Source organism: Anabrus simplex, chromosome 4 (genome assembly GCF_040414725.1).
Source record: "Anabrus simplex isolate iqAnaSimp1 chromosome 4, ASM4041472v1, whole genome shotgun sequence".
Lineage (NCBI taxonomy): Eukaryota > Metazoa > Arthropoda > Insecta > Orthoptera > Tettigoniidae > Anabrus > Anabrus simplex.
The window spans coordinates 229,193,748-229,217,828 of record NC_090268.1 but is presented as its reverse complement, the minus strand read 5'-3'; the positions used below and the strand labels follow the sequence as shown (position 1 = coordinate 229,217,828).

The 24,081-nt window shown below is 38.1% G+C and overlaps 1 protein-coding gene across 1 annotated transcript in view; it reads left to right on the top strand.

Annotated features, from left to right (window-relative positions):
• The window catches only part of Megf8 (multiple EGF like domains 8), a 461,373-nt gene that overhangs the window by 141,929 nt on the left and 295,363 nt on the right, over positions 1–24,081 (top strand). The window contains exon 14 of the mRNA XM_067145403.2: positions 9,878–10,179. Within this exon, the coding sequence (XP_067001504.2) occupies positions 9,878–10,179 (302 nt within the window). The remainder of the gene's footprint in view (positions 1–9,877; positions 10,180–24,081) is intronic.

Genomic DNA, 24,081 nt, shown 5'->3' with positions numbered 1-24,081 from the left:
ATAACATTTGCTATAATCGTCTATCATCAATATGGAACATAAAACTAATCTACTTTGAACGAACAACTTACCTCAGTATGATAAGTCCCATACTAACGTATGGTTTTCCTGCCTTGAGTTCCACCTCAGTAACAAATCTAAACAAACTTCAGAAAATACAGAATCAAGCGGAAAGGCTTACCGCTCCCATCTTCATTCAGCTGACCATGGTCAAAAGAACTGACTTGATATTCCTCTGAAAATCCCTCGTCGGCTCTATTAACCTTGACCTGTTTCGCCGCCTTTTCCTGTTCGCAGAGGCGTTAATCTTCATTTGCCCATACCACCTCCTGCTAATCCAGTTACTATGGCTCCAATGAATCAATAACAGTAAATTTCCATCTTTTTGATACTTATATTTGCAAATCTATCAATCATATACAGTACATGTTTCATTCCATTTGGAACATCCTCGGCTGTATTACAACACTGAGGTGAAATTACAAAGTATTTATCTTCTTAAGAACATCTTAATAAGTACCTTGTTTTACTTAAAATCTATGTGAATTTAAAAAATTGAAATACCGGTAAATTAAAATCAATGTGGATGGTTGAATGGGGTGGTGAAATGGTAGGGAAATGGATTTACTTACTTTAGCCAATTTTAAAACTATATCTATTCATTGGAACAGATGTTATAAAAAAATGTTTTTGTTTCCAGCACTTTTCACTATGATATATGATATTCTGCTTGTCTACTAATAAAATGTTTTTGAAAAATAATTTTCCTTTGTCACTGTTCTATATTTTACAAGGATGTTCTCTTCATTAGTTCCTTCCAAGACGAATGTTGTTTGTTTTAATTTTATGAAAGTGTCTCTTGAAATCAATTAATTCAGTATCCCTGAAGCTGATTGCTGTCTTACTATTATTAAAAGAGCTTCCCCGAAATCTGAAATAAAATAAAATGGGGAATCTCTTTTTAAAAGCATGTTTTAACTCTGCACAAGGAAACTTAGTATATCCCTTTCAGACCTGAAAGAAAACTGGCGGTGTGAATTTTTGTTTGTACACCAAAAACTGACTAAAGTGCTCTTAAATACATATATTTTTAGTTTATTCTACAAAATAAAAATTAACATCTGAAAAAAAGCACCGGCACAATTGTGCATGTCGGGACTTCATTCACTACTTGCAAAAAAGAAAAATTACCTCAATGCATGTGAATATACATATATACATGATCAGATGTTCTATTTTACAGTGTGGAATAATTTAAAACAATTAAAATCTTCGTTCAAACACAAGTAAACATTACATTTTCTACACTGAGGACAAGTTTTGCTTTTATTGCCCTTTTGGCGGCAGCACCTTATTGTCTGACCGGAAAGAAAACTGGATGTGTGAATTTTCGTTTGTACGTCAAAACCTTACAGTTTATTTTACAAAATGAGAACTATCGGCTGAAAAACAGAACCCGCACAATTGTGCGTGTCAGGACTTAATTCACTACTTACAAAACATAAAAAATAAAAACATTCAGCTCAGTACATGTAAATATATACATGTACATGATCAAAAGTTCTATTTTACAGTGTGGAACGATTTTAAACAATTAAAATCTTATACATTACATTTCTCACGTAGAGTACGAGTTCTGCTTTCACAATCCTTTTGAAGCCAGCACCCAGCACTCCCGCATGCATTGCTTGTAGGGAAACCTAGCCTGCACAATTGTGCGTATCAACATTCAAAACCTCATGCTATTAGTACGATGTTGTAAGTTCACAATTTATGTTCGCTAAACAATTTACACACTTCATTGATTATATTCTGATATTCAGTAAAGCTTCTAGATTAATATGAATGGCTGATTCCAGACAATTGTCAACCCAAGAAGGAAAAAAGTAAAGTTTAAAATAAAACTCAATAATTTCATTAATTTTATGATATGTATTCATTTATTTATGTCTTTCAGTTTTTAATTGTGTGGTTAATTGAACCTTTATGAGCAGTCTAAATTTATTTGATATTTCTCAATGTTTTAGGAATTACTCTTTATTATGTTGAAAAGGTATCAAAATAATTATGGTAAATTTAATTCTAATGCTCTTTCTCTTCATAGTAAAGTACTTATTTAGGTTATTAACAGTTTATAGCAGGTATAATAAGGCGACAAATTTATTGCTGCAGGCCATGTAAGCACGCTATGAAAAAAGTTTAAAAGTTTCTGTAGACGAAAAGTGCGTGGCTCAATTTAAATAAAATTTGGTATGCAAAGCCAATACTGTACACCCTTTCAAACTGCTATATCATTCGTTTAAAATTTCAAATGGATTCATACGAAGCTGAAAGTAAAATATGCCGCGTGTTTATGATGTGGAGCCATGTGTACAGGAACGCTGGAGATGAAATTGAGTGGTACCAGTGGCAAAGTGATGACGAAAATCACGTATCCCAAATTCCAGAATCTGGCACAGTTCAAGAGTGTTTTGATAAACTAGTAAAATTGTGTCCCTTGTTTATGAAACACACATTTATTAAAAGAATGCAAAGCAAAATGTTCGAAGTGCAGAAAAACAAACGACTGAAAATTCAGTGGTTTTGCAAGTGTATTTCGCGGAGAATTTCACTATTCTTCCACAAGATGAAATTCAGAGTTGTTATTGGCATTACCGGCAAATCACGATATTTACTCCTGTTGCGTGGTTTGCGGGAGGAGATCATGCTTCATATGCGATTATGTCTGACCATATGGAGCATGACAAATATGCCACACACTCATTTTTAAGCAGAGTATTAACAGACATCAAGGAAAAACGACCAGAAATCACAAGTGTGTTTATCATCTCGGAAATGCGGCGAGCCAGTTCAAGCAAAAGTTCATGTTCGCAAACCTAATGTTTTTTAAGGAAACTTTTGGAATGAATGTAACTTGGAATTTTTTTGTGTCTGGTCACGGGAAAGGTGCTGTTGATGGTGTTGGCGGAACACTAAAATGTAATTTGACTGTTGCTCTACGTGCCAAAAGAGACCTTATAAACGTGCACGATGTTGTGGAAGTAGCGAAAAGAAATTCAGCAAACACAAATGTTATATTTGTTCCTTCTGAAGATGTTGAAAGGAGTAAACCCCTTCTGAAAAGCCGCTTCGCCGATGTCTGCAGTATCAGGAACACATGATTTTCACTATGTGAATCATTAAAAAAATACATAGTTCGGGCAAGAAAATATTATTCTGAAACTACTACCACACACTCTCTACATCTAGACTACAAGATCGAAGCAGATGACAAAAATCCACCCCATAATGTGACTTTTGAAGAGGGAGACTTCGTCCTTGGAAAATACAGCGGAAAGAAACATTCCAAGTACAGTATTATGTTTGTACCATAGCTGAAAGTGATGATGTTTATTTTGTAACCAATTTTCGCAAATGCAGCGACGAAGCTAAACTGTTTTGTGAACCACCGACGAAAGGCGAGTGCTTTCTAAGTGAAAGTGAAATCGAAAGAAAATTACCGGTGCCTCGCTTTACTCGTGGGAAATGGTATTTTGATGAGTCTATACCAGAAGCAGAATGAACATAAATTATTTTTTCATTTAGTATTTTTTTCTGATCAAGGTTTCATTCAAACTGTAGGCTACGTACCGGTAAGTGTTGAATGTCCAGATATTTTTAAATATTTTAGTTCATTTTACATTCACTGTTATTAGTGTTAAATAAATCCATGACAATTCATAAAAACACTTTACTTAGGCTACATATCCGTACCACTATCTGTAGTTATATATATTATTATTATTATTATTATTATTATTATTATTATTATTATTATTATTATTATTATTATTATTGGGAGGAAGGAAGCTTGTAGTTTTATGTAACCGATAAGCACACTATCATAAGTGACGGAACCTCATAATTTATGTGAAATCCGAGCCACCGGACGTGACTTTCACGTCGAAAATCACAGATGCATTAATCGGGACTTGAACCCAGTCCCTCTTAATGGTTGTAAGCAGTTTGACTGCTGCGCCATCTCGCCCCTTATTTATTATTACTTGCTGCGATATTAAATATACATTTTATCATTCAGTGATCGTATTTGATGCGGAGTTAAAGATTTATTAGCCCCTCATGCCGTGTCGCCACAGCACAGATTCGCGTGTGTAATCCCACGATACTGTCAAGTAAACACGCAACAATCGCTTTTAAATATATTATGCAGACATTATGCAACTTACACTTTTTTTTTTTCACAAAATGTACATTTGTCCTTCTTGTAAACAATATATTAACATTACTAATAAAAGTTACCACAATTCGCAGAATTTAGAAAAAAATGTAAAGGTATGCAAAGTTAAAAGTCTGTTCCATGTAAACACCGATCGCTACGTTTAAAAGTTTATAAAATTGTATAAGTCAGGTTTATAACAATCCAATTTGTGGGGGTTGTTAAGTATCATCTAGACATTATTAGGCATAAATCTCAATTTGTTTAGGTGGTAATTTTCATATATATATATATATATATATATTAAAAAGAAATGTACAAATGTAAACACGCGACGCCTGGAATTGGCCGAATGCAATAAATAAATACTTTAGGTGTTGCTGCTTCCCGCCATCTTGCCGATGAACTGTATTTTTAAACTCTTCTTCCTGCCCCCTGGTGGTCATGTGCTAAATAAAATCAACTGAAGTACATGCTACGTGTCCCGCACAAGCATTGCAGTCCGGTCTAGCGCCAAGAAAACGTCAAATAAGCTCAGACATAAATAAAATACGAACCCGCACAATTGTGCATACACGGTCTGAAAGGGATATAAAAGAGTGGTTTCATACCTTGTTGTTGACAAAATCTACTGTGTCCTTGGAGGAGCGACGGCTGATGCAGCCTTCCATCTTGTGAAGTAATGATGTGTGTGTTGCAAAGCTTGCTCCGCCTTCGGGGTAGGCAAGGCTGTGGAGTGGTGAGGAGGCATGTCGCTTACGGTGACGGTTTCTGCTTTAAAAGAAGGAGTAGGGGGAATAGATATACGGGAGGACGGAAGTTCGTTCATTTTCTTTTATTGTCTGTATTGTTTTTAATGCCTAATGCTTCCAGATGTGATAATATCCCTTCGTATAAAGGGTTCCTATTATCAGTTATATCATTCAGGTTATTATCATGATTACTTTGTTGATCTAAATAAATGTATATATTTTCTAGTGTATTTAGAAGGCCACCTTTATTTGTTTTACATAATATTGTCAAATCTTGCTCTATAGTAGTGAACTGATGACCAGTTGCACTCACATGTTGGCCCATCGAGGAAAATTTTTTATGCCTCTCGGTGTTGACGTGCTCTAGGTATCTTACCGTAAAACTGCGTCCAGTTTGCCCAATATAAGATTTTTCACATTCATGACATTTTAATTTGTAACCCCCTGAATCTAAATGTTTGTCTTTCCCTAGGGAATTAGCGCTGTTGTAGCTAAAAAAATTTTGCTTAGTATTATTACTGGTTGAGTACGCAGTCTTATAGTTATGTTTTCTGAACAAATTCGTTACTGCATATATATTAGGATTGTTGAAAGTGAACCTGGTATATTTATCTTTCTTCTTTATTTCGGGTGGTAGATTAGTATGAAACTTCTGTTTGAATTTTCTGATTATTTTATTTACCATATTGAGTCCAAAACCGTTGTATTGGGCTTGGTTACGAATAAAGAGCAATTCTTTTTCTTGTTCTACGTGGGAGAGAGGTATATTGAATGCTCTGTATATGTGGCTATAGTAAGCAGATATTTTTTGTGATTCCAGATGTAATGAGTGGTTCTTTATCATAATAGGAGTAAAAGTGGGCTTTCTATGTATCTTAAAAGTAAACTCTACCTTATCCCGTCTTATATTTATGTCTAAAAAATTTATGGAACTTTCTTTTTCTTTTCCTACAGTAAACTTTACTCTGGAATCTAATGAATTTAAAATATTGAGGATATTATCACTGTTGTTCACTCTTTGATATATCCCATTCTGTGAGTTAGAAAAAATAGTAATACAGATACTGAGAGACACTGCAAATCATTAATTTCCATCTGCACCTGAGAACGTGATTGACATTCCTCTCCCACTAACCCTGGGAAGAAAAAGAAGATAACAGCATCAACGATTAAATTTTCATTTCTTGATATTTTTAAACTTAATTGAAACTGAAACTTATTCCGGATCCAAATGGTCACCCTCATTGGAGGACGGATGATTTATTTCTTTAATAAATCTCTCTCTCTCTCTATAAACGTATCGTCTACAAAGCGTATCCATAGATTAAGACCCTCTATTTGTCCTATTATTTTGGTCTGTTCAAGATGATCCAGATAAATGTTGGCGAAAATGCCAGAAGCGGGAGATCCCATAAGGAGGCCTTCCTGTCTGTATATCTTCTCGTTAAATATGAAATAATTATGTTCTGAAACAAATTTAAGTATATTAATGAAGTCCTCTCTTTCTGGTAGGCTAAGTTGTTTGTGTTCTATTAAATTCTTCCTAATGATTTGTATTGTTTCATCTTATAGAATATTTGTATACTTGTCTTTGATATCAAAAGAACATGTTATATGATGTGGTGTTAACTTAAAATTCTTAATTAATTACAGAAATCTACTGATTTAGACGGTAGGCTCCCGATTTTCAACAGTTTTTCCCGCCTCCCAATTCTATTATTTCTCCCGATTTTAGCTTATTTTTTGGTGAACTTGAAACATTTGTTTTCAAATCCCGTCATTTCAGTTTTGTTCGCAAGTGGCGGGAGTCCTTCACTTATTGGCCGCTTTCAAATAAAATATTGACATATATTAATATGAGAAATGCACGGGAATGTGCAATGTTTATTGAAACCTGTATATCGTGACGCGTATATAAATTGTCAATCCCTCGTTATCGCGTGCTATGTTCATGTTCGTTTACATCGGTGTAATCTAGTCACTAGATTTGGTGTCCTCCTTAGTAATTTAGTGACAGAATTTCAAAGGTAGTGACTAGTGACTTTTCTAGAGATTTTAAGAGCCATTTGGAGACAATTCTGGCGAGTTTTAATTTATTACTTGATAAAAATAGCATTGTGCTCAGATAATCGCGCGGGCGCGTAATACAATATGTTAATCTATGCATTTGCTAAGTAATGACATCTAAGTGCATGACTTATTCACATGTGTGGAGCATGAGTTCATAGTATTTTCGAAAGGCTTATCAGAGAACGATCATCTCATTCACATACTTCCTATGAGGGAATAGAGATGTGTAATTTTTAGCCTTGTATAGCAAGTCGGGTTTTGAGACAGTACGTGTTATAATATACCATAGTACTCCTGCATTGCGCAAGACATGTAGAATAAGCAGTTTGACCAGTTGTATCTTCTGATTCCTCCTAATTTTTCCTGATATTCATGTCTAAATCTCCTGATTTTTGGTTTTGTAAAGTTGGCAGATATGCGACTGGTATCCACAAGACGAAAGTCAAACTAGCCACTCTGCTTGGGATTCAAAGTAAATGTTCATAAGCAGTGTTTTTTAATGACATGGTACTGTACCTTCATAATGTATTATTTTTCCCTAAGTTTTTAAATGTAAACTATCTAGCCCCTCTGCAAGTGAAAGGGCTACAGTTTTGGTAAATTAAGAACAGAATATAAACTAGTAAATAGCCTCCGTATGCAGTTTCAATCTTTGTTCTTTTTTGTTGTGTATGTTTGTAAATAAGTTAAAAACTTTGAGTGTACCCGGTAAAAATATTTTGCAAGGTGAGTTCAATAACACAGGCAAGAGTACTCATTTCATAGAGTATGCATTACCGTGTTGCTGATTGCTTTTGTGTTGTATTGACAATGCCGTATCAGTAACATGTGACAATCATAAATTCGTGATGCACTACCATCTCAACCAACAAACACAGTAATGTGCTCGTTGACCTCGGCACGGAGATGCGATCAAGTTCGCAAGAAAATGAAGGATGAATCACAGACCTGGCAAACTGACAAACTGGTCCAGGAACACAGCGCACACATCTACTAGTTCATCAGGCTGATTACAAATTTGATGCCAGATTTGCGGTTTAGAAAATTAAATCTATGATTGAAGTTAATTACACTCGCTTTTTGTCGTGATGATCTGTAAGTAAGCTGGTCAAAATGCGCTGTCCTTTGAGCTTGTTCCTTGAGTAATGTTTTAAGTTTTGACTAATATCTCGGCATTTCGTACAGTTATTTTTTTAAATGCACATAGTAACTTGTTTCAAGTAATTGGACTGAGTGCAGTGGGCTCGATATTGTAAAATTACAATTAATATTTCCACAGCACTTGATGCAAAAAGCGACATCATCATTGTCTGCTCCCAGTCTGTCATCATCATTCGTAATGATATACCATTAAATTCCATTACGGCTTTCAGTGAAGTTGTATTGAAATCATTGCTCAATTTAACTATGTTTTCGCGTAGTATTTTCCATACTTTATTTGACGGTGGATATACCAGTCCCAGCCTCTGTTATGATGATGTACTAGTAAAAAGCTGCACTGGCTATTGTGCTGCATCTCTTTGTTGTTATATATAAATACATCTCTGATAATAGTTTCAGTGGCTACAATAAGTCCCACATCTTTTAAAAATTTTGTCTGATAATGTTCTGCATAATAGCCGCACCCCATATTTTGGGACCTTGATATTAGCATAAAAAGTGTGGCCAATATGCAAGTAAATACGGTACCTAGTGCAAGGTCTCAAACCGAGCTCGACAGCTGCAGTCGCTTAAGTGCGGCCGGTATCCAGTAATCGGGAGATAGTGGGTTCGAGCCCCACTGTCGGCAGCCCTGAAGATGGTTTTCCGTGGTTTCCCATTTTCACACCAGGCTAATGCTGGGGCTGTACCTTAATTAAGGCCACGGCCGCCTCCTTCCAATTCCTAGGCCGTTCCTCTCCCATCGTCGCCATAAGACCTATCTGTGTCGGTGCGACGTAAAGCAACTAGCAAAAAGCAAGGTCTCAAATGAAGTATTTAAATATTTTGAAGGTTATCGTGTAAGGATTATTTCTATAATTAGTAATTGATAATATTTTAAAATAACTCCAACTTGAAAATATACACAGATTAAATAATGGTAATACAATGGACATAACTCATATCTCAGTGGTGAGAAAGTCTTTTTACAACTGAGTAGAATGGTATGACAACACTGTTTTCATTCTGATGACAAAACCCAGGTTGTAGCAAAAGTAAGTGAAGATTCAAATTTCTTAAACATGTTTCTGATGTCCTTCTGTTTGATTGCTTGTCTCGTACACTTTAATTGAATTACATTGAATTACATTATGAACTAGTATACACAACTCTGTGAAATGAATAAATTAATGTTATCAGTCCTGCATCATTCCATGATACTTGTGCTGTTGCTGTGTTATTCTTCTACATCATGGCTTGTTTTTGTGATGACTTGTTAGAGAAATCCTAGTTCTTATATCCTAGCATCGCTGAAAAACCTATATTCATGTGTACAACATTAAACAACTGGTTTCTGAGCTAGTGGCTGTGTAGTTTGTCACAGAGCAATCAGCTTGCATTTGGGATATAGTAGATTCAAATCCCCCTGTCAGCAGCCCTTAACATATTTATCTGTGGTTACCCATTTTCACACCAGGCAAATGCTGAGACTGTACCTTAATTAAGACCACGGTCGCTTCCTTCCCAATTCTAGTCCTTTTCTATCCCGTTGCCGCCATAAGACCTATCTGTGTCGGTGTGGCGTAAAGCAAATTGTAAAAAATAAATAAAAGCATGAATGGTAGTTTTACTTTTGGAAAAATAACTTTGTGCATAAGCTTGACCTAATTTCTTGTATAATTGTTTTTATTTACCCTAGGTTTTCACATTTGAATATCTGGAACCATATGAAAATGGCTCCTGTCACTTATACACTAACTGCCTGCACTGTTTGACTGACTCTCTGTGTGGCTGGTGTGACCTGAATAGTCGTTGTCTTCTTCGAAGTCTTAATGAGATGGAAGTATGTACATCACCTGGCAAGCCTGATGATTGGCACTACCTCACTCTCTTACCTTCAAGGTGTGCCAACTGCTCCAACTATATCTCCTGTGAGACATGTGTTGGAAGTAGTCTCTGTGAATGGTGGATTGAAGATGCACGCTGTGCTAGAAGGGGCAGGTAAGAATACTGATATATATGTACAGTGGGATTGGTATAAAATAGATGAACAACTAGAAAATGCAGTAAGTACAAAATATTGGAATGGAAAATAAAAATCTGCTAATGCAGAAAATTTTTCCAGTACTTTAGAAAAAGGGAACAAAAACAACTAAAGATGGTGGCCAAATTTAAATATCTGGACACATTTATCTTGGCCTTGTACATAAATTAGTTAATCTGGTGAAATTTTATAAATTAACATGGCACGGGCTTTTGCGCTTATGCCGTCTCAAGAAAAGAATGTGAAGCTCTTTACATTTCTCAGAGAACTTTGCTCCGAGTCTTCAGAAGAAAATCTCGACTGTTCACAAGGAAGTCTTCTACAATAATGAGGGTTTGAATTTAAGAATGCTTTGCCGTTGGAGAATTGTAGGGGTACGTTTGTTTGTCACCAGGTGATTTGCTGTATGCTGGCACAGCGTAACAAGAGGCAGCTGACAGCAACATTAAGCTCCAATTAAGATGTTCTGTCACACTGTGTGTGCTTGAGAAGTATCAGAGAAGACATCAGACAAATCAGGGACGAATGTGGTAGAAGAAAATAGAAACTAATAACATAAAATAAATGCAACAAAAGACACCAGGATAGAATAGAACAGAGCTGAAGAATGGAAGGAAAGTATGTGGAGAAAACCTGAGGATGATGATAAGGGGGTGTAAAGCAAGGACAGATTGTCCCCACTATTACATCCTGGGGTGTACGAAATTCCCTATACTTGTGGCAAGGTATACATTTGCCAAACATGCCGGTATATTGGAACTCTCATCAAGGAACAAAAAGAAATATCCGTCTCAACCAGCCAGACAATTCAGCAATAGCTGAGCACGCCCTATCGTCAGGTCTTGATGTTGTGTTCCAAAATGTTTGAGCTTTTACCCACACTAAACACTACAGGTCTAGAATTATTCAGGAAGCTGTGGAAATACGTAAAAATCCTAATAATTTCAACAGGGATATTGGCTATCAATTAGGTAATACAGTATGTGGTTGCCAGCCATTAAGGATTTACGTAGGTAGTTCTCTTTCCTGTCCTTTTATATTGCTATTTCATTTCGGTGTTTTCCAAATTCGTACGTTCGTTATCACCAGTTGATTCATTCCAAGCTATGTGTTAATGTCATATTTTCACAACGTGTGTACACCGGTTATGCTCCACCACCTCTCTTACACCGTCTCTCATCATCATTATCCTCTGGTTTTCTCCATATATTTTCCTTCCATTCTTCAGCTCTGTTCTATTCTATCCTGGTGTCCTTTGTTGCATTTATTTTATGTTATTAGTTTCTAATTTCTTCTACCACATTCGTCCCCGATTCATCTGATGTCTTCTCTGATACTCCTTATGCACACACAGTGTGATAGAACATCTTAATTAGAGCTTAATGTTGTCATCTTCCACTTGGAGCACTGTGCCTGTGTACGGCAAGCCACACAGTGACGAACGAGCGTACCACTACAATTCTCCAACAGTAAAGCATTCTTAAATTCAAACCCTCATTATTTTAGAAGACTTCCTTGTGAACAGTCAAGATTTTCTTCTGAAGACACAGAGCAAAGTTCTATGCAAAATGTAGAGTTTCACCTTTTTTTTTTGACACGGCATAAGCCCAAAAGCCCATATCATGTCTACAAGTAGAGGCCGTGAAATTTTATTGTTGTCTGTCTAACCTATATTTTCATGTATTTGTCTACATGGTGGTGGAATCAGATAAGAAATGTTATCAATATAGCTTACTGTACTGAAAATGTGGTACTTTCTCTCTGGTTCTGAATTAGATGTGATCAGGAAGCCAAACACTTACAAAGAAAGAAAATTTTCATTTGCCAGTTTTTTGGCTTTTAGTCCCACTGCACTAAAATCTCATTAATTCGAAGTGTTCAGGACTCAAGAATTGGACTTTGAATGACATGATTTTGAATTATCTGTCAATCCGTAACCTCCAGTATTCTCTCATTGATCACATAATAATGTAACAAAATTATTTGAACTCTATAAGAACAAAGGGGTAGTGTTAAAAATGAGAAATAAAACAGCTGTATGATGCAATATAAACAATCCCATTTTCTCAACTCAATCAGTAACAAGTAAATGCAATAAAAATATTAGGTTAAGTTTACGTTAACAAGTGTCGTTATACCTCAGTCTGACAAAAGGGTCAAAAGTGGCAACAACCGAGGCAAAATTTGTAACGTGTTTGCGAGATCAGTATCAAAGCACCATAAAGATTCTACTATTTCCATCTTGAGTGCATTTACAGTAGTTGTGTTAAAGTTCATGCAAAGATATTTTCTATGAATCATTTTCAAAAATTAATACCGTAAAAGCACGGATAATCCAATGTACATAGAACCACATTTGCCAGCAATGTTAGCTTCACCTTCACCGAGCAAGTGGCTGCACGATTTAGGTCATGTAGCTCTTAGCTTGCGTTTGGGAGATGGTGGGTTTGAACCCCACTCTCAGCAGCCCTGAAGATTGTTTTCCGTGGTTTCCTATTTTCACATCAGGCAAATGTTGGAACTGTACATTAATTAAAGCTATGGATGTTTCCTTCCCACTCCTAGCCCTTTCCTATCCCATCATCACCATAAGACCTATCTGCGTCAGTGCGACATGAACAATTGTTAAAAAAATAATATGTACCAATCAGCTTAACACAGCGTTCAAATTCGGTCTTAGATCTCATGCACTTGTGTTTGCCGTCACTATCGATAGCAAGTAGCTGTTTAACCTTGAAACAGGTTATGTAATACAACTATATAAATAAGGTAAGGAAACTAAATCTGCCAGACTTTATGACATTGAAAAATCGCTAATGAGAGGCTGTGTCAGTTTCTTTCTGTACACATTTCCTATGAACTTTTCTATTTGGTCCATTGGTTTAACATTAGAACTGCCGATATTTTTATGTTGATACTCATAGTTACTCATTATCATTTCAAATATGTATTACTAAGTTTAGAATACATTAACTAACATTAACTATAGAATCTAACACTAAAATGGGGCAGGTTAATTTATTTTGTTCGAAATGTAATATTTTCGTAGTTTATTAGAAATACAAATGTGATTTAAAAAAAAAAAAAAAAGGAAAAGTAGTATCTCCTAACAAAAACAAAGTTTGCTTGAAAGTATTTGAATCGAAGCTGTAACTTAATAGTGTCACTCAGTTAGAAAAGAAAATCACTAACTAAGCCGTGAAATATTATAGTTGATTTGGTTATTTTATATTGTATTGGGAAAGTGCGTACTTAGCTAGCTTGGAGAATATGGATTTACGCAAGACATATACGGTCCATGCTTGGAATGCATACAGAGAGAAAGGTTTTTGAAACAAACATTTTGAATTGAACTATTGTTTATTCATAAAAGAAGACAACTTGCATATCACCTTCAGTACAGCCGAAGTTGGAAAAGAGGAGTGAATGTTCTCTGTGTTGTGGCAGGCGATGTTCCTCGCTGCTGGTACTCTTTCCCCAGACCATATGTCAGCTCTCTGTACCATGGAACCACATGAATTCCCATGATGACTAGGAGTTCTGGAAGTTCTGGCAGATCGTAGACGGTGTCCCAGGGGTCTTCAAATTAAAAAAAAGGCAGATAATGAATAGATGTGAAATCAATAAATGATCTGCATTTAAGGCGGTTGCCCAGGTGGCAGAGATTCCCTAACAATTTTTTACCTCATATTTACATTATTTTATTTATAATTGTTTACCTAGCTTTTTCTTTAATATTTTCAATGAACTTAGAAATTTATCAAACATTTCATTTGATCATTTATTCCGATCCCTTACTCCTCATCCTATAAACAAATATTTGCCCCAATCTGTCCTCTTTTATTCCAACTTTATTTTCATATTTTGATGTTTCCTATCCAACTTTATTTTCATATTTTGATGTTTCCTACTTTTAAAAGCTCAGCTCAGGCTTATTCTTCTACTTATGTCATTCCATGCCAACTCACCACTGACAGCTCAAAACATATCACATAGTCGAGCATCTTATCTCCTTACTCCCAAATCTTCCCAGCGCCGAGCTCGATAGTTGCAGTCGCTTAAGTGCAGCCAGTATTCAGTATTCGGGAGATAGTGGGTTCGAACCTTAGTTAACAAGTAAAGGAAGGGTTACAGTGATGCTTGGAACTTATATGACGAGAACCGAAAAGGTAAAACTTTTAGTGATCGGAAAATCGGCGAAGCCTCACTGTTTTTCGGGTGTGAATTCATTACTGTTCACGTACAACAACAACAACTTCCGAAGTCGTGGATGATAAGCTCCATTTACAAGTCTTGGATGAGTGGATGCGTCCTTTTCATAGACAACTGCTCTGCTCATCCCAACATGCTCGTTCAGAAGTTAAAGGCAGTGCGCGTGGTCTTCTTGCCACCGAACTTAACATCCAAACTACAGCGCATGGACCAAGGTGTGATTAAGAACTGAAAGCATTTTAATAGGAAGATCACCGAGCTCGATAGCTGCAGTCACTTAAGCGCGGGCAGTATCCAGTATTCGGGAGATAGTAGGTTCGAACCCCACTGTCGGCAGCCCTGAAAATGGTTTTCCGTGGTTTCCCATTTTCACACCAGGCAAATGCTGGGGCTGTACCTTAATTAAGGCCACGGCCGCTTCCTTTCCACTCTTAGCCCTTTCCTGTCCCATCGTCGCCGTAAGACCTATCTGTGTCGGTGCGACGTAAAACAACTAGCAAAAAAAAAAAGGGAAGATCGCTGTTCAGAGAATTCTGTGAGGAATTGAATGTGAGGAGTCATTAACAGACATTAATCTATTACAGTTGACAACAATGCTGAGTAAATCGTGGGCTGATTGGAAGCTGGAAACAATTGTAGACTGCTTCCGTACAACAGGTTTTTTGAAAGGTGACTAAGGAGCTTCAGAACACGAAGAGTGGGAAGTCACTCCTTTTCCTGAAGAATGGGAGGTGTATCAGCAACTTGCAAACTGCGAAGCTCATTTTGAGGCTTACATTAATGTAGACTCTGACATTATAGTGGCCAAGCCTCCTAAAGATACCATCAACGCTGAAGTAGAAGAATAATAATAATAAGAAGAAGAATACCCACCACGCTGCACTCGCAAATCCACGGACTCTGGCTGCCCAGGCTGTGTAGTGCTGTCGTCTTCTGACGCGGCCGCTTACTGGCCCACAGTACTGGTCCCACTCAGTCCACCGCATGGGCAAGCTGAGTAGTGTACTTTGACTACCTCCTTGTAATAACGCCTGCGCTGAGTACAACGAAATGTTCATTTCACACTTCTATTTGGATCGCTCGCTATACAAATTCCCGTACACTAATTCCAAATTTTAAATTATGCTCATTGCAATAAACATCTCTCCTGCACTTTAATAATAATAATAATAATAATAATAATAATAATAATAATAATAATAATAATAATAATAATAATAATAATAATAATTTCCAAGATATACTAGTCCATTACACTTGCATCAACATGACATGATTACATTTACAGATCAATAGCTAAAGTGGTTCTGAGGTACCAGTATGGACCCATGCTGAAATACCCATATTAGTACACGTGTAGCCTTCATGGACGACAGTGCAGATGGTGACTCTGGCATGCAGCCGATCATACAGGGGGCAAATACTATCTTCGGATACGTTATTCCACGCCTACGCGATTGTTCACGGAGTTCTGTAAGAGTTGTGGGTTGATAAGTCACACGTATCGCTTGTCATCCCACCATGTCCTACTCGTGCTCAATTGGATACAAGTTCGGTTATCATGCTGGCCAGGGAAGTTCCTGCACATCTTGCAGAATGCATTGAGTTTCACGGTCAGTGTTTGGCCAAGTATTATCCTGTTAGAACAGCGCATCACCTTCCTCCTGCAAGAACGGCAAAAGAACGGGTCTAACATTATTCTGCACATCCCGAGTGCTGGTCAGCATTCCGTACACAAACACCAAAGGTGAACGAGAGTTGTAGCTTATCGCACCCAAGACCATAAGGCCTGGGGTGGGGCCAGTGCGTATTGGACGAATGCACTCTACGAGACAGCGTTCACCAGGTCTAGGTCGTTCGCGTGAACAACCATCACTCGCATGCAGGCAGAACCTGCTTTCATCGCTGAAGACAACGGCGTGCCATTCCATCCTCCAGGTGATCCTCTGACGACACCAGTCGATGCTGTGGCATAAGTGGTCGACGGACTAGAAGTGTGTATGCCCGTAGTCCCACTGGTTCGCAACAGTTCGTGTTGATGCACTCCTGGGCTCACATTCACTCTTATCTGTGCTGTAGTAGCTGTATGATCTGCCACTGCTGCCCGTACAGTATGACGATCTTGGTCAGCGTCTTTGCTGTGTGGACATCCTAAACCTCGTCTACAAGTGTGAGAATCTTCACATGTCCACTGTAGCTAGCTTCGGTGCACAAATGACATGGCAGTTCTCCGAAAGGACCATCCCGCCAGTTGGAAGGCCACAATTTGACTCATTTCAAACTCGCTCAGTTGGCTGTAGGAAGCACGAGAGCGTCTCCTTGGCATGGTGCCTGCTTGTTTTACATGTTTGCACACACTGAGCCTTACGACCGTGAGCATTCCCTTTTAAAAGATAGACACAGATGGCGCTCTGGTAGGTATGCCATTACTCTATCTGCTGGCGGATGATGTTGAAACCATTATCAGTACATCTACTATCTCCCAGGTGGCATATGCCGTCGGCCCATTGACCTAGATATTAGGCCCTTAAAACAACAAGCAGCATCATCGTATGCCATCATTGGATCAATACCGACATTGCCTTTCCAGGTGTTCTAATTTTTTTTCTGGCAGTGTAGATTTTGTGCCTGAACGATCATGGCCACCAGGTGAGCATGGCATTAACGTCATTGTTTGGAGTAAGATTTGTTTTTTTGTTATAACTGCATTTAATTTAATATCATATACCAGCTTCATTGCAGACTGTCCAGTTTTTTTGGCTTAAATGCTAACACTTGTAGCCACATTAATATCTGATCACTGCAATACCTGCAAAACCCATACCATGGATCTTCCTGTTCCCTTTTACACCTGACTCCATAATCCACTCGTATTTACTTCGTAAATCACTGCTCTTCATCTTTCTTGTTTGTATATTTTGCTCCTGTTATCTTTCTTATCTAGGCCTAAGCATTTATAAACATAGTTATGTTTAACTAGAGTACTTCATAAAAGATTTCCGTCAAATTCTATTCTGCCATTTAAGTCAAAAGGAAAGAAAGCCTTGTGTATGATGATACTATCAATGAAAAGGCTGTAGAGCCAATGAATTTGTTACTTAAGATTGAGTGAAAAGATATTTGCTACTTTATCAAGGGTATGTAAGCAGACCCGGCCAACAGCTGAAAACTGAAGATGATGATGGTGATGATGATCAAGGGTACGTATGGTTGGGTGACCCCATAGTAAAAATAGAACTATCTGATGTGAATGAACTGGTGTTTAACCACAATATTCATAGTCTACGGATACGCAGTTAGACGCAGATTGCCTGTTGATAACTTTATCATTGAAAAATCCATCAAAAGACCTGTGCTTAAAGTAAATACAAAATTTTAATATTCCACCTTCTCAATACTAAAAAATCACTTAATGTTTTTACAGAAACATTACAATGACGTTAAAAGGTACTAGTTTCGGTCCACTGTCGACCATCATCAGCCTAGCCAAATTACAACAGTAAAAGACATAGTGATAAAAATAGTATGGAGAAATGAGAGAGGATCTAGAAGGATGGGATGGTGGTGGAATGACAGATAAAAGTGAAAAAACCGTATTTGCGAATAATGATAAAAGTAACAGAAGTGTTCACAATGACAAGTAAAATCTTGTGAAGTCACGTAAAAACTCTTGATAGTCTTTGGTTGGCAGTTACTCCTGTGTTGCACGATTGACATATGTAACTACGTATATGCTTCTAGAAAGTTGTAGATGTAAGTTCCACTTTTGCGTAGAGGGAAGAATTGTCTGATGAGTTGCGGAGTTGCATTCAACACAGCAAGTTTGTTCCACGCAGCGCAAGGTTCATTGGGGTCCCGATTGAACTGAGACTACTTCTGTTTAACACAGAAAGCCTTTAATTCCACCATAGAACAGGTTCAACTTTGTCAAAATTTTTAATCTGGTGCTAGTCTCATCGTTTGCTCTAGAATTCTAGAATTTCCATTCGGAATTGCTAGGCGAGCATTAATTCCATTGGGAGTTTTATCTCCCGTATGCAGTTATCAGACTGTGCCTCTTAAATAGGCTTCTGATAAGTTCACCTGCATACACCCCAGCGTCAGTGGGTAGGGTCCGACACATCCCACTCTGATGAGTCTAGTGTCAGACCTAAGATGAAACGCTGGTTAATAGAGCAAACGCCTGAAAATAAGCAACATGATTGCTGTCCTCGGACCAGCATTACGGCCGAAAATATTTGTGCGGTTCGAGACATTCTTGAAGACGATCGAGAGTATCAGAAATTGCAAAACAAGTCAGAATAAGTTATGGGAGCTGTCAAGTGATCATCACAAGTGACTTACAGTTCCGCAAAGTGTGTTCCAGATGGGTCCCTCGCTGTTTGACCGAAAATAAGAAATTGTGACATTTGGAGGTCTGTCAGAGGCTTACAGCAAGGTTTGCGAAAGAAGTTGATGCATTTTTGAGTTGGATCGTCGCCTGCAACGAAATGTGGGTACACCACTTCACTCTCGAATCCAAACAAGCCAGTAAGAATTGGGGGAGGAAAGGTGAGTCAGCCCCAGTGAAAGCCAAGACTCTGTGTCTGTTGACAAGGTTCTTTAGACTTTTTTTTTTTGACTGGCGGGGCAATTTGATCATTGATTTTTTGCAGGAGCGGCACACAATCAATGCTGCTTAATACTGCGAGTTGTTGAACAAGGTGACGGGTACATATCGCTGCAAAAGACGAGACCAACCAATTCGACAGGTGATTCTCCTCCACGTCAATGCCAGGCCCCATACTGCAGCTCTAACGATTTCCAAACTACAGGAAATGCACTGGACTCAACTTCATCATCCTCCTTACAGCCCAGATCTATCGCCCTGTGATTTCCATTTGTTCGGATCACTTAAAGAAGCTCTAGGAGGGCAACACTTTGAAGATGACGAGGGCGCAGAGGAATTCGTGTTCAGTTGGCTCTTGATGCAACCAGTTTCATTCTCTTAATATTCGCATGCAATTGGCATCAAGTTAACTGAAAATGAATGCCGATGATGGGACGGGAAAGGTCTAGGAGTGCAAAGAAAGGGGTCATGGCCTTAATTAAGGTACAGCCCCAGCATTTGCCTGGTTTGAAAATGGGAAACCATGGAAAACCATCTTCAGGACTGCCAACAGTTTGGTTCGAACCCACTATCTCCCGAATACTGGATACTGATAATACCAATATAAATGGTCCATTATTGGACATTATAAATTTTCCAGCTAACTCATTCCCTATAGGAATCAACATCTATATCATACTGGATACTGGCCGCAATTAAGCAACTGCAGGTATCAAGCTCAGTATGAATCTAAATAAGACGAAACATATTCAGGGTGGTGGTGTTGGTGCTTATTGTTTTAAGAGGAGTACAACTGGGCATCCATCTTTAATTAACGCTAATCAGAGAGAAAAAATGGATGGGATCCGAGACTTCGAGAAATGAAGATATCGGCCAGAGAAAGGCGTGAAAATTGAAGACTCCATTGGCTTCGGTTGCCCTAATACCGTAGGGATTGGAAAGAACAAGAGCTGACAAGGGAGGTCGGATAGGATAGATGAAAGTGAGGAGCCTGGCACAGGTAAGTGGGACCAATGCCAGGACCTGGCTATGGGCCCGATTGTCGCAAATACACATTCCCAAGTTAAAGAGTCAATGGGGCTCCTTTTAGTCACCTCTTACAACACACAGAGGATACCGTGGGTGTTATTCTACCACCCCCTCCCATAAGGTGTGCATATTCAATGGGTCTCTCTCGCGTTTAACTCAAAATGAACTCGAATACAAACTGTACCGGGCGAGTTGGCCGTGCAGTCAGAGGCGCGCGGCTGTGAGCTTGCATCCGGGAGAGAGTAGGTTCGAATCCCACTGTTGGCAGCCCTGAAGATGGTTTTCTGTGGTTTCCCATTTTCACACCAGGCAAATGCTGGGGCTGTACCTTAATTAAGGCCACGGCCGCTTCCTTCCGACTCCTAGGCCTTTCCTATCCCATCGTCGCCATAAGACCTATCTGTGTCGGTGCGACGTACAACAACTAGCAATACACACTAAAATGATATTAAAAGACCTGAACACGGCTTTTATTTAGTTGATGTGTGTCGTTTATTGGTCATTGGTTAATGGTGGTGGAATTACTGTGAATAAAAAGAAAAGCATCAACATTGTCTGGGTGCAGAAGGGACCACCATGCATTGAGAATGAAGCCCACAGAACAGAAATTTCTCTCTGAACTTGTCGCTTGCATACATAGTACTTTCTTGGCAATGTGGTGAAGTTTTTATATTGTTTTGTTCATTTATCCTCCAATAGGATGCTATATATTCTTCCACTGCATAACTTTTGTTTAATCCCTATGCAGCCATGTTTGATTTTAGTCGAACGACGATTGCACTCCGCTCGCTGCCGTATTAGACTTTAGTCCACGGCTTCAGAATGTTATTACCATGTGATGCCATGTTCGACTTGAGTGGAAAAGGAGGGAAAATAGCGTTTACACTGGTCTACGGCATGCTGCTGCCTAGTGGCGGACTGAAGGAGTCAGTTTTAAATAACGCGAGTTGGCGCAAGTCTCTCGGGCCATGCCGTTCTTCCCATCTGCTAGTTTATTGTTCGTACTTCACATCGTTTGTGTGTGGAAGTGGGTGTATTTTAATCACATGTTGCTGTTGAGTCATCAGTCCATAGACTGGTTTGAGGCAGCTTCCATGCCACGCTATCTAGTGCTAACCTTTTCATTTTGACGTAACTATTGCATCCTATATCTGCTCTAATCTTCTTGTCATAGTTATACCTTCCTCTACCCCTACCATTCTTACCGCCTACACTTCCTTCAAAAACCAACTGAACAAGTCCTGGATGTCTTAAGATGTGTCCTATCATTCTATCTCTTCTTCTCGTCAAATTTAGCCAAAACAATCTCCTCTCACCAATTCAATTCAGTATCTCTTCATTCGTGATTCGATCTATCCATCTCACCTTCAGCATTATCCTGTAACACCACATTTCAGAAGCTTCTATTCTTTCCAAGCTAGTTATTGTCCATGTTTCACTTCCATACAATGCCATGCGCCAGATGAAAGTCTTCAGAAATATCTTTCTAATTTCTATATCAATTTTTGAGGGAAGCAAATTTCTTTTCTTAAGAAAGCTCTTTCTTGCTTGTGCTAGTCTGCATTTTATGTCCTCCTTACTTCTGCCATCATTAGTTATTTTAGTACCCAAGTAACAGTATTCATCTCCTTCCTTTAAGACTTCATTTCCTAAACTAATATTTCTTGCATCACCTGCCTTCATTCAACTGCACTCCATTACTTTTGTTTTGGACTTATTTATTTTCATCTTGTACTTCTTACCCAAGACTTCGTCCATACCATTCAGCAGCTTCTCAAGATCTTCTGCAGTCTCAGATAAAATAACAATATCATCGGCAAATCTCAAGTCTTGATTTCCTCTCCTTGGATTGTGATTCCCTTTCCAAATTCCTCTTTGATTTCCTTTACTGTCTGTTTTATGTAAACATTGAAAAGGAGGGGGACAAACTGCAGCCATGCCTCACTCCTTTTGGATTGCTGCTTCCTTTTCAAAGCCCTCGATTCTTATCACTGCAGACTGATTTTTATACAGATTGTAGATAATTCTTCGTTCTCGGTATCTGATCCCAATCACCTTCAGAATCTTAAATAGCTTGGTGCAATCAACATCATCGAATGCCTTTTCTAGATCTACGAACGCCATGTACGTGGGCTTGTCTTTCTTCATTCGATTTTCTAGGATCAGACGTTAAGTCAGGATTGCGTCATATGTTCCTTCATTATTTTCTTCTGAAGCCAAATTGATCTTCTCTCAACTCTGCTTCAACTTGTCTTTCCATTCTTCTGTGAATAATACATGTTAAAATCTTGCAGGCCTGAGGTACTAAACTAATGGTGCGGTAGTTTTCACACTTGTCAGCACCGGCTTTCTTGGGAATAGGTATAACAACATTCTGCTGAAAATCGGTTGGCACTTCTCCTGTCTCATATATTTTACACACTAAATGGAATAACCTTGCCATGCTGGTTTCTCATGAGGCAGTCAGTAATTCAGAGGGAATGTCATCAATTCCAGATGCCTTGATCCTATTTAAGTTTCTCACAGCTTTGTCATATTCTGACCTCAAAATTGGGTCTCGCATATCACCAGCATCAACACCCTCTTCTTGTTCCAGAACCAAATCATCTACATCTTTACCTTGATACAACTGTTGGATGCCATCTTTCTGCTTTGTCTTCTTTCCCTAGAAGTGGCTTTCCATCTGAGCTCTTAATATTCATACACCTTTCTCCAATGATTTCCTTGTTTTTCCTGTGTGCAGCATCTACCTTTCCTAGGACCATACAACCTTCAACATCCTTGCACTTCTCTTTCAGCCATTCTTTCTTAGCTACTTTGCAATTTCTATCCACTTCTTTCTTTAATCACCTATATTCTTTTCTACCCTCTTTATCTCTGGCATTCTTGAAGAATTCATTAAATTCTGTTTAAAGAATAGAATTTAACTTTTGAGTCAAAAGGCTTAAATGAATATGAAAGACGATCTTCATCTCTGGCATTCTTGAAGAATTCATTAAATTCTGTTTAAAGAATAGAATTTAACTTTTGAGTCAAAAGGCTTCTCTGAATCTGAATCTCTGCCTAATCATAATGAAGTCTATTTGATAGCTTCCAGTGTCGCCAGGTCTCGTCCACGTATACAGCCATTGTTTGTAGTGTTTGAACCAAGTATTGGCAAGGACTAAATTATGATCAGTGCAGAACTAATTCAGGAGTTAGTAGAAAGTAGAATTCAAAGGTTTGGAATTTTTTCTGAACTAATAGATCTATAATTTTTGTATAATTTCTATTCCTTTTTTTGTAGTGTATATACAGTGTTTCTTCCATAGTGTCACGTATGTTACCATCGTACTTTTAGTGTTGTAGGGTATTTCTGTGAATATGAACAACTGTTCCAGTAATTTTTTCACAAAATATATTTTTCCATAATTTCTTTTTTACAGTATAATCATGTGGTGTGAATATCCTCAAAATATTAATTTTCTATGATTTCTAATATTCATTTGATAAGCAAATCACATTATTTGTCTTATTTGATTCACTTTTCATCGCCTAGTTCCATATTTTCAGAGTACAATAATTGTACTCTATAATTATTGTATACTTGCTAATGTACCCATGCTTCGCTACGGAATTTTACATTGTATTCAGAATTCTAGGTTAGATAGTGTACACGTTGTGAGCAAGATTGTGTTAAATTGCATTCGCACTTAACTTTACCCTAGAAACGCGACGGGGAAGTCGCCATACGTCTTTTCTTTTATGAAGACTGGGTTAGGGAATTTTCGTTGTAATGGTAGGCCCCCTTGCCCACCATCAGTCACAATCAGGTTGGAGAGTTTTCATTATAATGGCAGACACTCACTCTCTACTGCCTTTTTTTCATCCTCAGAAAGACTATCTTAGTAGTTTTCCCAACTGAAATGAACATAGGTCATTACAATGACGTCAGTAGGAATGGCGCAATTAAAAGCAATGCTTTCATGTGAAATACTTGATGAAATGAAAAACCACACATTTTCTCACT